The following is a 16526-nucleotide window of genomic DNA, read 5'->3' on the forward strand; positions in this document are numbered from 1 at the left end:
TCGTGGTATCATGTACGAATTAACTGTTTCACCTTTTGATCAACCAAGTTAGTTCTTCCATTAATTAATTTCACACTTTACCGACTGATACCACGGTGACCAGACACCCTGACTGTTATTCTGTTTTGAGTTAATAACAAAGCCTGCAACATGTAATCCGCTGGAAAAGTGTTTCGCTAGTTTTGTAGTGTAGCTTTAGTGCTTATTGTTAATTATTTTTGTGTTTTCTCTATAATGTCCTGACGAAAGGACAGGTTGTCCCGAAAATTTGACAATTCCAATTGTTCATGTCGTTGGTCATTCTAGTGCTTTATATAATTATTTTCCCTGACCATTGTATCTATTTAATATAGATCCGACAGTTTTTGGATACTGAATGTTGTTGGTTCTTTAGTGCTTTATATATATATATATATATATATATATATATATATATATATTTAAGCTGAAAATTTTCAAATCTTATTTTCCATTTTTAATGTTTAGAATGTCTAACTAAGGTATTTCTTAGTTGTCGAGGTACATGTGAGATACAGAGCTCACCATTCTTTGTTATGTATAAAAAGGTTCGTGCCCTGTTTACATATAAGCTATATATACCAGTAAAAGTTTGTTTAAAGCATTATTTTTTCAATTTGCAAGATAATTATGAATACAATTAAATAGTTTCCAGTGTTTGGCACATATCATTTTGTTTTAAACATGCTATTTTCTATTAACACATATTTTAACAAAAAACATGGCACAGGCCTTGTTTACATAACGAAGAATTGTTAGTGCTGTATCTCACTTGTAACTCAACAACTGATATTAAAGGCCCACTGTGACTCATAAAGGGATAAATAAAATTTTAACAAGGCTCTCGCAATTTTTTTTCCATTATTGAAAATATAAACTTTCGAAAATTTACAAAGTTTAGAAGTAAATAATTCCGGTAATAAATCAAAAAATAGAATTTACGTCTGGTCCAGCACCAAATTACAGTTTGTTCCGCCTCCAGAAAAACACGCATGCGCAGAGGACTTGTAAACAATACAGCATGGCGTCTAGAGCGGGTAAGCGTCCTGTGGGAAGACCGCGAATTCTTACCGACTCGGCCAAAAAGAGAGCGAAAAGTGAAAGAAATAAATCATATTTGTATAAGACTAAGATTTATCTCGGAGATCAATACGAAAGATGGCAAGCAAAGAAGGAAGAACTCGGAGAAACGCACGCAGGACTGGCGAAGATTCTACTTGACAGGTTGGTTTTGAAACTTTCTAAATGTAAAGTTATTATTTGAGGATAAACCTGGATCGATCGGTGGTAAACATTCTTTAAAATATTATTTATAAACCCTCTGCGAGTATTGTGTTAAAAATACTTCATATATCTCCTTAGGTGCTCAAATTATGAGTTTGCAAGCTTTTCGGGGGCCCCCAAGGGGAAATTTTTGAGAAAACAAAGATATATAGATTTCAACAGTATTTTATTATGATAATTCACAATAGGATTAGACAGCAGGCACTGCCTATACAAGTCTTCACCGTTGATATTATATTACTTTGATTCTGTTATGATTTGTAAAGTATAATATTCATTTTACTGTATTGGACACTATTCAATTCAAATAGACTTGTAACGGACAGTGAAACAGAGGATGCAGACTCAGCTGACCAGTCACTTACATTGCAGAAAAAAATATCAACGCCTATATTAAAGAAAAAGCTACATCTCCTCCCCCCAGATGTATCAGAAATTTCATCAGCTCTAAGGTAGGTGTATACATTATTACAGGCAACTGAAGAACGGAAAAAAATCTAAATTATGTGACTCCACTGACCACCTTCATAGCTTGTTCTGCATAGTCAATTTGTACTTTCTGCAAGCTTTTGAGACAATCATTTGTGAGATATTATAGGTACCTGTTGTGTGGATAGACTTGTACATATACCCCCCCCCCTCCCCTTAGCCAATGAATAAACGAATATAAAACCAAAAACTTATCTTAAAACTGGCTTTACAGAATGACCTAGGGAGGTGATAGGTGGGGAAATCACATATTTGAGGTAAATTTGTGATTCTATATTTACTGTTTCATTAGATGGAGGGGGTATCCACATTTGAGGTGGCTGTGAATACTACATTAGTCCTTAGACAAATTCGCCCAAAAATATTGATCTCACCATAAACCAAGATTTTAAAATTATATTTTCCATAATTTTATGTGTATATTGGTCATCTGTTAATTTTGAACACTTGCATTTGATTGGTAACTTATAAGAGCTTCATTTTTATGTAGCGAGAGTACTGATACAGAGAAGCAACAAGAAGTGGCAAAATCTTCTGCTCCACCAGTAACCAGTCAACAGGAATCTCCTGGGTATGCAAACATTTGTTGACTTATATTGTAGTCTATATTTGATACAATTAGTTCCCTACTAGCTTCACCTTTATGTTTCCTCTCCAGTGGTTGTCAATCACACAGCAGACTTATGGTAATGTGTAATGGTAATGCATTGTAATCATTACATTTTTTTTTAAAGTAATGGGGTGTAATGTGTAATGCACCCATTTTTGAAACACAAGTAATTATAATGTAATGCATTACTTTCATAAAAATGCCAGTAATATCATTACTTTTCAATACATTTGAATTACATATCAACATCATTACTAACCCCCTAATTTAGACCTCTTTGGAAATAAAATGTGACATTACTACATGTATTTGAATAAACAGCAAAGTATTTGTTTAGAACAGATCTTGATACATAGTCATAGTGTGATTGACAATCACTTTGATTTAAATGTTTACTTCAAATAAATTGTGTTCATAGATTTACTTTGTATTTTTTTTTCATTGTAATGTGTAATGTAATTCATTACTTTAGCAAAGTAATTGTAATTTAATTACTTATATGAATGAAAATAATGGTAATTGTAATGGTGAAAATTCCAATGTAATTGTAATTTAATGCATTACATTCAAAGTAATTGACCCTAGGTCTGTCACACAGTACATTTATATAAAAATGAAAAATATATTGTCAGTATTTGTACTTGACTTGTCTTTTGATTAAAATTGTAGCCCAAGTCACAAGAAAAGAAAACTCTTTGATGATAAAGAAGTTTCATTCATCAATCCATTTGAGTAAGTAATATTTTGCCAAGTATATCCTAGCTATCACAATCATTATACTTACTGGATTATCAAAAATGGCATGTTTCAGATAGTATGATACTTAGCAAGGATACACATTATGATATGAATAACACATGAGCTATAAAACTTTTCAGTGTAACAATAGATGTAACAGAAGAAAGCAGCAGTGACATAAATTCTGACGAAGAGTATGAGCCAAGCTTTAATGTGACTTTAAGGTACCGGTAATTGATAATTATGTTAAACTGATTCAGAAATTTATCATCAGAGTTTAATTAACTCTACAGTTTTGCAATATGTAGAAATGAAATTCAATTGATTCTATATGATCATTTTTGAAAGTTTGACTCAATATTTTCGATACCCTTTAAGTCAAGGGTTGGGTCAAAACCTTTAAAAATGAAGCATCCTCTACAAATCAGCTTCACTCAGGGACATCAAGCAGCAGTTAAACTGAGGGTATAATAATGAATTATGACAAGCAAGGTTGCATTTTCCAGAAATTTGAAATTTATGGCCTCCGAGTCTGGGTTTTTGATGCTTTGGTGTGGCTTTATGGCTTGTAGAGTGAATTTTATGGTTTAGGGCGGTGCCCAAATGGGTATTAGTCTGTAATACAAATGCATTTAAAGCATGTGTGATTTAACTTTCCATTTCAGAGTTGTTTTATGTTAGTCAGGTGACCATTTAGGTCCATGGCCCTCTTGTTTGACCAAAGAATTGTTTATTTGCAAATTGGAAATTAATACATGTACCTTCTTTGTTTTACATGACATGTTTAACTTGTTTTTTTTTCTCAGCTTAATTTGAACAGTAAAATTCTGTATCGGTGAAAAAATGTTCATTATGATAAGCTTCAACTTTTAGAATATATTTTGATTTCAATTTATTTATTTATTTTTTTTAGACCAAACAACATGTTTGGTTTGGAGGAAGTAAGTTTAGAGGTGCAGGAGTTTGGAGTGGAGGAAGTAGAAGGAGATGAAGAAGGGGGTCTTCAGGAGACAATTGAGGAGACAGGGTCTGGTGTCACAAAGATTAAGAATGTCGAAGAGATGCCCATATTAACAAGAGACGAGACATGCCTTGTGTATAAGAGGTGCTTGTTAAAGTTGGCCAATACACACATCGACTACAAATGCAAAGTGAAGGGTTGCAATTCTCCTATCTCACTGCGCACAGGGAATATAGGCTCAGCTCTGTATATTTTCTGGGTAAGCATTCCATGGTCTTTGACACTAAAAAATATTAAAATTTTATTTTGTTTTTAGATCACCTGAGCTGAAAGCTGAAGTGAGCTTTTCTGGTTGTCCGTCTGTCTGTAAACGTTTTACATTTTTAGGTCACCTAAGTAAACTCAGGTGACCTATTGCAATTGGTTGTCGTCGTGCGTTTACCATTGTTAACTTCTTCTTGATAACTACCATTCCAATTCTTTTCAAATTTGGTCTGAAGCATCTTTGGGACAAGGGGGACATAAAGTGTAAATTTCGGAACTCCAGCACCACTGGGGCCCTAGGGACAGGGCAAAAACTGTACAAAATTGACTAATCTTCAAAAAAAAATGTCTCTACAACTGCACATGTGTAAGAAAAACTAAATGCATGGTGATGTAGAGCGGGAAGGTTTCTACCAAAATTGTAACTTTCGTGATCCCCGGGGTAGGGGTTGTGACCCCAGGGTGGGGCCAAACTTGGTATATAGTGTTTATGTGTTAAACAATTAAATAACATCTTCTTTAGTGTTATTGATACTAAATTGAAACTAAGTGGATATTTAGAAAAAACAGGTAGTCCTTTACCAAAAGTGTAAATTTCATGATTCCTGGAGTAGGGGTTCTGACCCCAGTTTGGGGCAAAACTTAGTAAACAGTATCTATCTGTAAGTTTGCTGATACTGTATAAAATCTAAATGCATACTTAGGAATAGCAGAAAAGGATGTACAAAAAAAATGGTAATTTTACACATCTTGTTTTATACTGTTGATGAATATCAGAATTTAGCTTAGATATTCAGAACAGGAATTTTTTTTTCTTCTAGATTCCATAACCCTTTGGAGTTTTCTTTGTCTTTTTCACTAGTACTCAGGTGACCGATAAAGCCTGTGGGCCTTTTGATTTTAGATTTCATAGCCCATGGAAGTAGTGATACTGTTTCACTAATATTCAGGTGACCGATAAGGGCTGTGGGCCTCTTGTCAACTTCTCCAGAACCACTGGGTCATTTATAATCAAACTTGGCCAAAAAGCATCCTTGGGTGAAGCGCTTTCAATTTTATTCAAATGAAGGGTCATGCCCCCTTCAAAGGGAAGAAAATTCCAAAAATGCAAAAATAGTGTGGGATCAGTTAAAAATCTTATTCTCAAGAACCACTGGGTCAGAAAAGCTTACATTTACATGAAAGCTTCCTGACATAGTGCAGATTCAAATTTGTAAAAATCATGGCCCCCGGGAGTAGGTTAGGGCCACAAAAGGGATCAAATTTTTACTTGGGAATATATAGGGAACATCTTTAAATAATTGAGCCAAGGTGACACAGGTGAACGATGTGGACAATGGGCCTCTTGTTTCTTTCTTCATTTGCTATTTCTGATGAATATTACCCTTCTTTTAAAATTATTTTACAGGAATGCACCCAGAAACACTTGGCACACAAGTGGTGTTCTCAGCCATTGCTGAATAGAAGACTGCATGGAGGGGACTTGCAGATCGCTTCTGCAATTCTGACCTCTGGAAACAATTATGCAAAAGTTAAACTTTTTGCAGATTTCTTGAAGCTTTACTTCCCTAGTATTTCAAAGTTCTCAGCTATCCAGAGAACATACTTGATACCAACCATCAATACATTCTGGAGAGAAGAACAACTGGGCACAGTAGAGAGTTTGCAGGGACAAGAAATTATTGCTCTTGGTATGTATGGTAGTTGTTTCTTTATTTAAAAAAAACATACCTTATACAAGTATATAATATGAAATAGAATATATATATATAGCATACTTATTGTGTAGGTGATGGAAGGAATGATAGTCCAGGGCATAGTGCACAGTACTGCACATATTCCATAATGGATAACAGCTCCAAGAAAATAATTTCCATCATCACCATGGATAAAAGAGAGACGGGGAAGAAGAGCACTAATATGGAAAAGGGGTGCTTTTTAAAAGCTATGGAAGACCTAAGAGATAATGGTGTTGTTGTAGCTGAGGTTATTACCGATGCACATTTGCAAATTGGAGCAGTTATGAGTAAGTGCCACTTTATAAAGATTTCACTTTTGTTACTAAATCACTATGTCCTGTCAGTATTGCAGATACTGAGTTAAGGAGGTGTGCTACACCAGAGAAATTTGATGTAGATGAAAAAAGGAGGATATGTACAATAATATTCTGTAGTTGAAAATTTTCAAATTTACTTTATTTTGTCAAAAAAATACAATTTTAGTTGAAGGTAATCTGAAAATTTTTTAAAACTCCTGCTGGACTCGAACCTGCGACCTACAGTTCAGCAGGTGGTATTCTAACCTACTGAGCTACTCGGCTAGGTATTTAAATGGAAAAGGAAAAAAAGTTAAATATTGCTGATAACTATTTTTTCATCCATGTTTTTAAAGGAAGTCAGCCATTATGACGATGTAGAGTACTACCTTAAGGTTTGGGTTTTTTTTCTTCAGAGAACAGATTCCCAGAAATAAAGCACTCGCATGACATATGGCATGCTGCCAAAAACCTAGGCAAGAAGGTAGTTGCTGCTGGACAGAGTAAGGAATGCCGACCTCTCCTAGAGTGGAGTCGTGACATTATCAACCACTTTTGGCATGCTTGTTCTTTGGCAACTGATGTTGATAGCTTTATGGTATGTTTCTTTTACATTGCAACTACTTGGGGTGGTCCCCCGGATGAGACTGCAAAAACTGAGGCCCCCTCAAAGGCTGTATATGCTGACAGAGGCCTAAATTTTGCAACTCATCGCAGGTGGTGATTTTTTCCTCAAGAACCACACAATAAAAACTAAATGCATAGTGATGTAGAGCAGGAAAGCCTCTACCAAAATTGTAAATTTCATGATCCCCGGGGTAGGAGTTATGATCCCAGGGTGGGGCCAAACTTACTATATACTATTTATGTGTATGTTTGCTGATACTGTATAAAATCTAAAAGCATACTTAGGAATAGCAGAAAAGGATGTACAAAAAATGTGGAATTTCACAACCCAGGGTAATGACTTTGGGATGGGTCCAAATTAGTCATATCTATTGATGTTTTTATGTTAAAACACCTATTAAAGCCTTTCATCAGTGTGTGCACTTTAGAGGGCAGTGAAGTTTTAAGAACACATCTTGTTTTATACTGTTGCTGAGCATTTGAGTTTAGGTTAGATATTCAGAACATGAAATTTTGTCTATATTTCATAGTATGTGGTAGTAGTGATACTTTTTCACTATTATTCAGGTGACCGATAAGTCCTGTGGACCTCTTGTTTTAGATATAGAAAGTTTTGAAACATATATCTAGAACAATAATTGACAAAACAATTTTCCTTGTGTTTCAGGAGATATGGTGTGGTATTGTTCACCACATTGTCGGGGAACATGAATGGAGCATGTCCTATAGCAGTAACTTCTATGGGGAAAACAAATGCCAGCATGGTCCACTGGAGGGAGAGCAGAAGGAGTGGCTGGAGAAAGGCAGCCCTGCACACAAGGCTCTCATTGAGATTGTCTTCAACAAAATACTTCTGAATAAGATACCCTATTATGTAAATTTCAGGTAAATGTTGTAATAGTCATTTCAGATTATTGTTCAGCATTGTAAGTTACCTAAATACAGTAATTCAGTGGTTGGAACATTGGTTTTATAACTGCAAGGTCATGGGTTGGAGTTCCTCACATACCATGGGTGATTAAACCTAAGACAAATCAAGGGTAGTTATGATAGTTATTGTTCCTTTGCCAAGCACTTGGCATTGAAAAGCAAGAAATTCATGGTTTTTGGATCAGATTTTCATAACCCCAGGTCCTGTGTCATGACAAAGTTTTCGATAATGGACATTCTTCATGGTCCTGAGAGTCGTGTAGATGTTTAGATTAATATGTGGCACTTCATGTATGTCTGAAGCTGTCTCAATATGATTTGAAACAACAAACAAAACCAAAATTATTCAAACAATGCATTTGTTGCACAATATATCTGAATCAATCCCTTTCTAATTTTAAACCAAAGAGCAGGGAAAAAATTGCACTTCCTAGTGTTTTACAAAACTTTCCTACTTGTATTCTGCAAAACACAAATCTGATTAAAATACTAAATTCTCAATATATTTTATTGGATACGCTGTAATTTTTAATTCGATACTACTTCATTTTTCAGAAGTACAGCAGAATTGGAGACGTTCAACAATCTTATTTTAATGTATTGTGGCAAAAGGTTTGCTTTTTCCCCACCTGTTTACAGGGCTAGAAGCCAGTTGGCTGCATTAGATTACAACAACAATGTGGACAGGATGGTGAAAAGAAACTTGGATGGGACAGTGCAGTAAGCATTTTAATTTACTTTATATACGTGTATAAAAGTTCCATTTGATTATTTCCAATTCAAATGATGGGGTGGTTCAAGCTATTTCCTAGTCTTAAGTTGTGTAATGGGCTTCACAAAATTATTTGGTAGCGGGTGTAGTAAATTTTATAATTCATATGTAATATCATACCTCTGATTTTTTTCTATAATAGGCAACACAGAACATTCAACAAAAAAAGTGGCCGCTGGAGTGTAACACCAGTAAAAGTTGAAAAGAGCTACAGACACGTGGACATCATAATGGAAAGAGTGGTGGCTGCCCGTCTGAATGACCAGGAAGGCATGAGTCAGCCTGTAGTGTTTGACATTGATGACCCACGCCGCTTGAGCAGGACCATTGCCCCAATTGATCCAAAGCCAACGACGGAGTTGCTCGAGGAGAAAGTGTCACGGTTTCAAGCAACAGACTAATCGTGAACATTTGCAAATGTAGCTTTGTTAATATTTGTATAATTTAGTATAGTGTGTAAACACGGTCACCTATGCATACTTGATTTTGTTAAACAACCCAGAAGACTGATGTACTGGACTACTGGTGCTTAAAATTGAAATTTCTGATATGATATCCATGACAATGTGCTTATAGGAAAACTGATTTGAAATAATGCTAACAAAAGTTTTAGGAAAATTGTTTGTGTAGTTGAATTTTGATATTTCTAACATCGATATCTTAAATACTATGGATATATCCAAGGGAGTTAGAAGGACAAATTACTTCTTTATGTATAACATCAATGTCTTGCATCCTCGGAAATCTTTTTCTCTTGGCCCCATCAAGTTAGAAATTTGACAACATTTATCAAATGTCTTTGTTTTTACAAAGACATCATGCCATACGTCATATCATAGTCTCAATCAGTCCATTAAAATTCAGGTGTTATCTTGGTTATCAAATAGTCTACAATTTTTAGCATTATCGTGTACATATCATTTTAGTGTATGTTTTTCCCCCCAGATATTGTCATGTTTATTAGCTAGTCTATGATTTTCATGTATTCTCTTAGTGTGTAATTTCTGGAATTACCATGTTTGTCAGACAGTCAGTCCATTACTGGATGAATTCAAATATCCTTATGATCTCAAATTCAATACTATTTTCATATGATACGCATATAACTACGGCTGTGGTACTAAGAGGTTGGACTTCAATCATGCACTTTTCAGCAAAATGAACCACAAGTATCAGTATATTGCAGCTTGTCACAATTGATCACCATGAAGAGAGGAAGTTGCCTATTTGTCAAGATCTTAGTCTCAGTTAATAGGAAAACAGGCAGAATACGGACCGAGCTATTGGGGCTAAGACCATTAAACTTGGTACACATACTCTTCATGCCAAGTGAAGGTCAAAGGTCATACCATTAAATAGCAAGAAAATTTTGTAGGCAGGATGCAGACAGATCTATTGGGTGTAGGACAGTCAAACTTGTTACACGTACACCTTACATAGGATGCCTATTGTTTCTCTAGGTCTCCGTCATAGTATAAACCATGTTGTTATTGCCCTGAAATTTAGTCATATGCTTCCTCTTGGGGGGGATAAGTTCAGTTGGATTGGTGCACCATAACCTACATTAGGGATAAAAGTGGGTCAAACAGTTTTCCAGACTTTTTATCCATTCAGAGTAAATTATGTAATTGCAGTTCCAACGGCCATGTAGAATTGTGCACAGGTATTAGCAAGATTGTGTATTTACATTTTATAGGATTTTGTATTAAATCATGATTTTGGAACACACACAAACTTTTCGTTATATGAAATGAAAAACTAATGTTGGTATACAACTATATTTTTAGTCAACATAAAACATTGTAGGTCAGCAATGTATATGAAAATGCCTTGGCTGAAGGCAATTCAATCCTTTAATGAATTGAGGCATCCTGATGCTCTTGAAATTTTAGGAGCAATTCTGGTTTGTTAAATGTTGGCTACATTATGTATAACATGGTAGACGCAAATCATTTTTGCCAACTTTACTTAATATTGACCTCAAGTTTTAGAGACTTTAATTGACATCTTGAAAAAGTCTGAAAGATTGTCCATCAAAATGTGTTCAGCAAGCATTGCAGAAGATTTCTGAGTCTGGTTAAAAATTCATGTCTTGAACTTGACATGTTCCAAGTTGTCGTGCAAGATTTCAAATTACGGTATAACGTGACAGTCTGTTCAAATGGAGAATGTAAATATATTTTCTCCATATGTTGCTCAAAAACAAAGATATATACAAGACTAAATTTTGGTTAATTTGGATTACACAGGTTCTGGATAACAATGACATACATTTATTACAATTGTACTGTAATTCGAGATCTTGGCATTTTACAATGTATTGGTCAAGATATGTTTCCCCTCTATTTGATGAAGTTTACAAACAACTTGATGCATATCATTTTGTGTTGATACTCAATATCCAGAAAGTTTAATCAGGTTTTGGTACAAGTAATAAATAATTTATATTTTATTGCAATCTGTTATCTTTGAAACCAATGTAATGTCCATGAGGGTCAGGAAATTTGTCTCTGATACGCCACACACAACAGCTAGGAATTACACGTCTATCTCCAGCTCCCAATTTCCCATGATGCCAAAGTACAAATTGGCGATATCCCGTGTGGCGATTGCTCTGTTTCTATCTACATCTTCTGGCATTGCCAAAATATCTTGGCGGTAGAGTCTTGCCAATGCAAGAACTGCCTCGTCTAAAATGAGCACCCCGAAATCCTAAAATATACACATGCAACGGAATTGTTACAAAAATATAATTACTAAAATATATGGTACACAATAGTAAAATTAATGTCAACCAGAGTGCCTAAAACGTACCGGCAATCTAGAAATACAGTTATCAGGATTTCTTTGGCAGCAGACTTTCTCCCTAGGAGTTGGCATGTCTCTACAATGAGAGCAGATGCACCATGATGGTTGTACTGTTCCACCCCCAGAAGGTTGAAATCTTTGTTCAGGCTCCAAAATACTGAACAAGTACTCTGGGTTTTCCCTCACAACTCTTTTAAGGGTGTCCCTCATCTCATCAGGTGATAGTGCATCTACTTTACTCTACAGAGATGTATAGAAACAAAATTTCAAACACGCTTCAAAACGATTGTAGAAAATTTCAACTTATACAACATTTGCATTAAAAATTATTCTTGTACCTCAATATCTCTCCTTCTCTCTGCTAAGGCTGTTGCTGCCATCTCTACTGGTGGCTGGACCCTCCTTCGTCCCCGCTTGGTTGGTGCTCGGGGATGAGCCCCGAGTGCAACGTCTGGCTCTCTTTGCATTCTGGGCCGTCCTCTACCTCTACGAAGTTTCCGTGGCCTACCACGTCCCCTTGGCGCAACTGGTTGCGGCGGTGAACTACTACCGGTATCCGATTCGCTTTCTGAGACCTGTGAGAATTTGTAAAAATACATTATTTAAATATTTAAGTGTTGTTGGTAAATATACGCAATTTTTTCAGAAACATTTCCCGCGAAAATGTCGAACCCGTCGTGGACCCCACTAGTTCGAAACATCCTAAATCGGAGAAAACATTTGGTGTATTATCAATTTTCATGAAGTAAACATTGATATTATTAACCTGTTCAAAGAATTTCAATAACCTTACCTCGGATTCCATTTTTCTTGACTGCAGTAATTAGCGTTTCTTCTTTATCTGACAATGTTTCCTAGCACAAGTACCTGCCACTCTCTATCACGTGATACAAACAGATATGGTAAAAAGCGAAGCGATTCGTAAAACAATTTTATTTCCGGATGATCTTTAAACGGCCTTTACACTGTGGTAGGGGTCGCATTGAATGTCTAAAATATTCAGTAGAGTTTAGTTTTCCATAGCTCTATCTTTTTCCATTGTAAAACAAATAAAAAAAAAACATGATTTTGAGTCATAGTGGGCCTTTAAAATTTTGGATGACCTTTAGAAATACTTCAGTTAGGCTTTTTAAACAATAAAATTGAAAAAATACAATTTCGAAATTTCCAGCTAAAATCGTGTCCATGCCCCTTTAAATAAGGGGCAAGGAGGGATCAAAAGTATGTTATCACCATCTAACAATTGGTTACATAACTAGTGATTTATTTGGAATAACGTAGGGAACTTTTCAAATCATTTCAAAATCGGATGGAAGACGTTTTCTTTGCTCTTAACGAGATCGGGTCTGTATTGATGGGTGTAGAAGGGGGTTGCAACTCTCCCCTTGCTTTTTATGTAAGATATATATATATATATATATATATAGAGAGAGAGAGAGAGAGAGAGAGAGAAAGAGAGAGGTTGAACTCTTTTAGGGTAGAGGTAAAGATGATCAATGTCAGATAAAAATCTAAATTAAAATAGTTAGGGTGAGAAGGTGTTTAAAAACCCTTGTAAGTTCATATCATCCGACATTAATTTTCATACACTGATTATCATTATTTTAAACATTCATCAAATAGATTTGGGGGGGGGGGGGTGTTGTTGTTGTTGTTGATGAAAACTATGTTATTTTTTTTTGGTCAGTCATTAAACCCTTAGCAGTAATCGTTTTAAATTCGTTTGTCATTTTTAATTCCGTTTTCAAAGAGTGCTTTAAGTGGTAGCAATGCTTCTTAACCATCATGATCACCTCCCCTTTATTTTGTTATTGAATTTTATATATTAGTACCAGGGGCGGATCCAGGAATTGCGGTTGGAGGGAGGGGTGGAGGGGGGCGCAAATTTATGAGACAGGAGGCTGGGACCGCCTAGAGGCCCCCAGTGGGTCCAGGGCAAATCCTTGGTGGGAATTTCTCTTTATACAGTGATGTCAATTGTAAGACGTGTTACCTAATAAATTCTTCGATGATTGTACTTTTAAAAAATGATGGAAAATTTATCACTTTTTGTACAAAAAAGATGATCCATCAGTTATGTCAGGAGAAAATAATGTGGTCTTCATTTACAAAAAGACCCCCCCCCCCCCCCGAAAAAAAAAAGGGGAATTCGGTGTCTTAAACCCTTGAACACGTGTGAAAATGCGTCTTCAAAACCGAAACAAACTGCAATCAAAAATCTCAGGCATGTTCAAAAACATATGCATTTGTGTGAAAGCAGTTATTTCAATCCCCACCCCCATAGGAAAAAATAGATAATTCGGTGTCTTAAGATTCTGTACGATTAAAAAGAATGAGCATAATTGAATAACAAGAGACTAATTGTAGATGTAGAATAACACTTCCATTTCGATGTTTCGTTCCGTTCCGTTAATGATATATATATGCATATTGATTTTTGAAATTAACAATTCCTCTGACTTTCAGAGTGATCAAATAATAAACCGATGAAAAAGAAAGCTTCAACAAAAACAGGAGAAAATAACGTGGCATTAATTTAGAAAAGAACCCCCCCCCCCCCCGAAAAAACAAACACAAAAGAAAAGAGATAATTCGGTGATTTAAGATGCGATTGAACACGTGTGAAAATGCGTCTTCAAAACCGAAACAAATTGCAATCAAAAATTTCAGGCATGTTCAAAAACACATTCATGTGTGTGAAAGCAGTTATTTCGACCCCCACCCTCCACCCCCACAGGAAAAAAAAGGAAGATAATTCGGTGTCTTAAGATTCTGTACGATTAAAATGAAAGAGCATAATTGAATAGCAAAAGATTAATTGTAGGGGTAGAATATAACACTTCCATTTCGATGTTTCGTTCCGTTCCGTTAAGTACTAATATCCACACAGATATTGGTATTTAGCGGAACGGACCGGAATCCTATATATATCTATATGTATATTGATTTTTGAAATTAACAATTCCTCTAACTTTCAGAGTGATCAAATAATAAACCGATGAAAAGGAAAGCTTCAACAAAAACAGGAGAAAATAACGTGGCATTAATTTAGAAAGAAAAAAAATACACCCCCGAAAAAAAAAACACAAAAGAAAAGAGATAATTCGGTGTCTTAAGATGCGATTGAACACGTGTGAAAATGCGTCTTTAAAACCGAAACAAATTGCAATCAAAAATTTCAGGCATGTTCAAAAACATATGCATATGTGTGAAAGCAGCATTAAGTTACGAAGAAAAAAATCACAAAAAAAAAAAACCCACACCCAACCCCCATCCCCCCCCCAAAAAAAAAACACAAAAGGAAAAGAAAAGAGAGAAATCGGTGTCTTAAGATTCTGTATGATTAAAAAGAATGAGCATAATTGAATAACAAGAGACTAATTGTAGATGTAGAATAACACTTCCATTTCGATGTTTCGTTCCGTTCCCTTAAGTACTAATATCCACACGGATATTGGTATTTAGCGAAACGGAACGGAATCCTATATATATCTATATGCATATTGATTTTTGAAATTAACAATTCCTCTGACTTTAAGAGTGATCAAATAATAAACCGATGAAAAAGAAAGCTTCAACAAAAACAGGAGAAAATAACTTGGCATTAATTTAGAAAGGAAAAAAAAACACCCCCTCCCCCCGAAAAAACAAACACAAAAGAAAAGAGATAATTCGGTGTCTTAAGATGCGATTGAACACGTGTAAAAATGCGTCTTCAAAACCGAAACAAATTGCAATCAAAAATTTCAGGCATGTTCAAAAACACATGCATGTGTGTGAAAGCAGTTATTTCGACCCCCACCCTCCACCCCCACAGGCAAAAAGAGATAATTCGGTGTCTTAAGATTCTGTACGATTAAAAAGAATGAGGATAATTGAATAGCAAGATACTAATTGTAGGGGTAGAATAACACTTCCATTTCGATGTTTCGTTCCGTTCCCTTAAGTACTAATATCCACACGGATATTGGTATTTAGCGGAACGGAACGGAATCCTATATATATCTATATGCATATTGATTTTTGAAATTAACAATTCCTCTGACTTTCAGAGTGATCAAATAATAAACCGATGAAAAGGAAAGCTTCAACAAAAACAGGAGAAAATAACGTGGCATTGATTTAGAAGGAAAAACACTCCCGAAAAAAAAACACAAAAGAAAAGAGATAATTCGGTGTCTTAAGATGCGATTGAACACGTGTGAAAATGCGTCTTCAAAACCGAAACAAATTGCAATCAAAAATTTCAGGCATGTTCAAAAACATATGCATTTGTGTGAAAGCAGCATAAGTTACCAAAAAAAGAAAAGCACAACAAAAAACACACCCAACCCCACCAAAACAAAAAACAAAAAACAAAAAAACACACACAAAAGAAAAAGAAAAGAGAGAATTCGGTGTCTTAAAGGCATTGGGTCTAAGATATTGGTAAAATTTTGCATGTTCCAAAAAGGTGGCGAAATTAAAGATCATAACTAGTAAAACACAAAATGTTCCTCAGAATGTTTACAAACACATTGGATATGATAGTAATTACAAAATAATTCCCTGTTCTCATTTGCCTAAACTGGTACCCTGTTGACTTTGCATCTCTTGTGTCTGTGTGTAGCCACCCATCAGCAGGGTACCAGTTTAATATATTGTCCTCCAGACAAACATTTATAAAGGGCTAAAACGTCAAAATGACTTCAATTTCAAAGCGCTGCAGCTATAGACAACTCGTAATTAATACTCCATTTTTGTGTTTTTTTTTTGTTTTTTTTTTTTTTTTTTTTGAGTTTTTCTTTCAAAATATTGTGATGTCATTTTTGAGATAAAAGATAGACCCTATGCCTTTAAGATGCGATTAAAAAGAATGAGAACACTTGAATAATAACAGACTACTTGCACTTGTAGAATAACACTTCAATTTCGATGTTCCGTTCCGTTAATATAATATACACGGATATTGGTATTTAGCGAAACGGAACGGAATCCTATAATTCTAGCA

General features: G+C 35.2%; 2 protein-coding genes and 1 pseudogene across 6 annotated transcripts in view; 1 reads left to right on the forward strand and 2 right to left on the reverse strand.

Moving 5' to 3' along the window:
• Positions 1 to 16526, reverse strand: part of LOC130046538 (uncharacterized) — a 248343-nt gene that overhangs the window by 116881 nt on the left and 114936 nt on the right. The window lies entirely within an intron of this gene.
• On the forward strand, positions 828 to 11180 carry LOC125682405 (uncharacterized). The gene is made up of 12 exons (XM_056144038.1): positions 828 to 1242; positions 1614 to 1754; positions 2282 to 2362; positions 3071 to 3133; positions 3280 to 3363; positions 4053 to 4359; positions 5773 to 6055; positions 6154 to 6390; positions 6816 to 6997; positions 7694 to 7911; positions 8512 to 8676; positions 8871 to 11180. Exons 1-12 carry the CDS (start codon positions 1040 to 1042, stop codon positions 9127 to 9129), a joined length of 2223 nt encoding a protein of 740 aa, XP_056000013.1. The 5' UTR covers positions 828 to 1039; the 3' UTR covers positions 9130 to 11180.
• Positions 11174 to 12604, reverse strand: LOC125666485 (uncharacterized; annotated as a pseudogene).

The sequence above is a fragment of the Ostrea edulis genome, chromosome 7, assembly GCF_947568905.1.
Source record: "Ostrea edulis chromosome 7, xbOstEdul1.1, whole genome shotgun sequence".
NCBI lineage: Eukaryota > Metazoa > Mollusca > Bivalvia > Ostreida > Ostreidae > Ostrea > Ostrea edulis.

What these genes read in the sequence shown, in the direction of transcription:
- LOC125682405 (XM_056144038.1), top strand. Translation starts at nt 1,040, where the DNA reads ATGGCGTCTAGAGCGGGTAAGCGTCCTGTGGGAAGACCGCGAATTCTT. An exon ending in GCAAATTGGAGCAGTTATGA is followed by an intron (nt 6,391 to 6,815) that starts GTAAGTGCCACT and finishes TTTTTTCTTCAG; the next exon opens with AGAACAGATTCCCAGAAATA. An exon ending in CTGATGTTGATAGCTTTATG is followed by an intron (nt 6,998 to 7,693) that starts GTATGTTTCTTT and finishes CTTGTGTTTCAG; the next exon opens with GAGATATGGTGTGGTATTGT.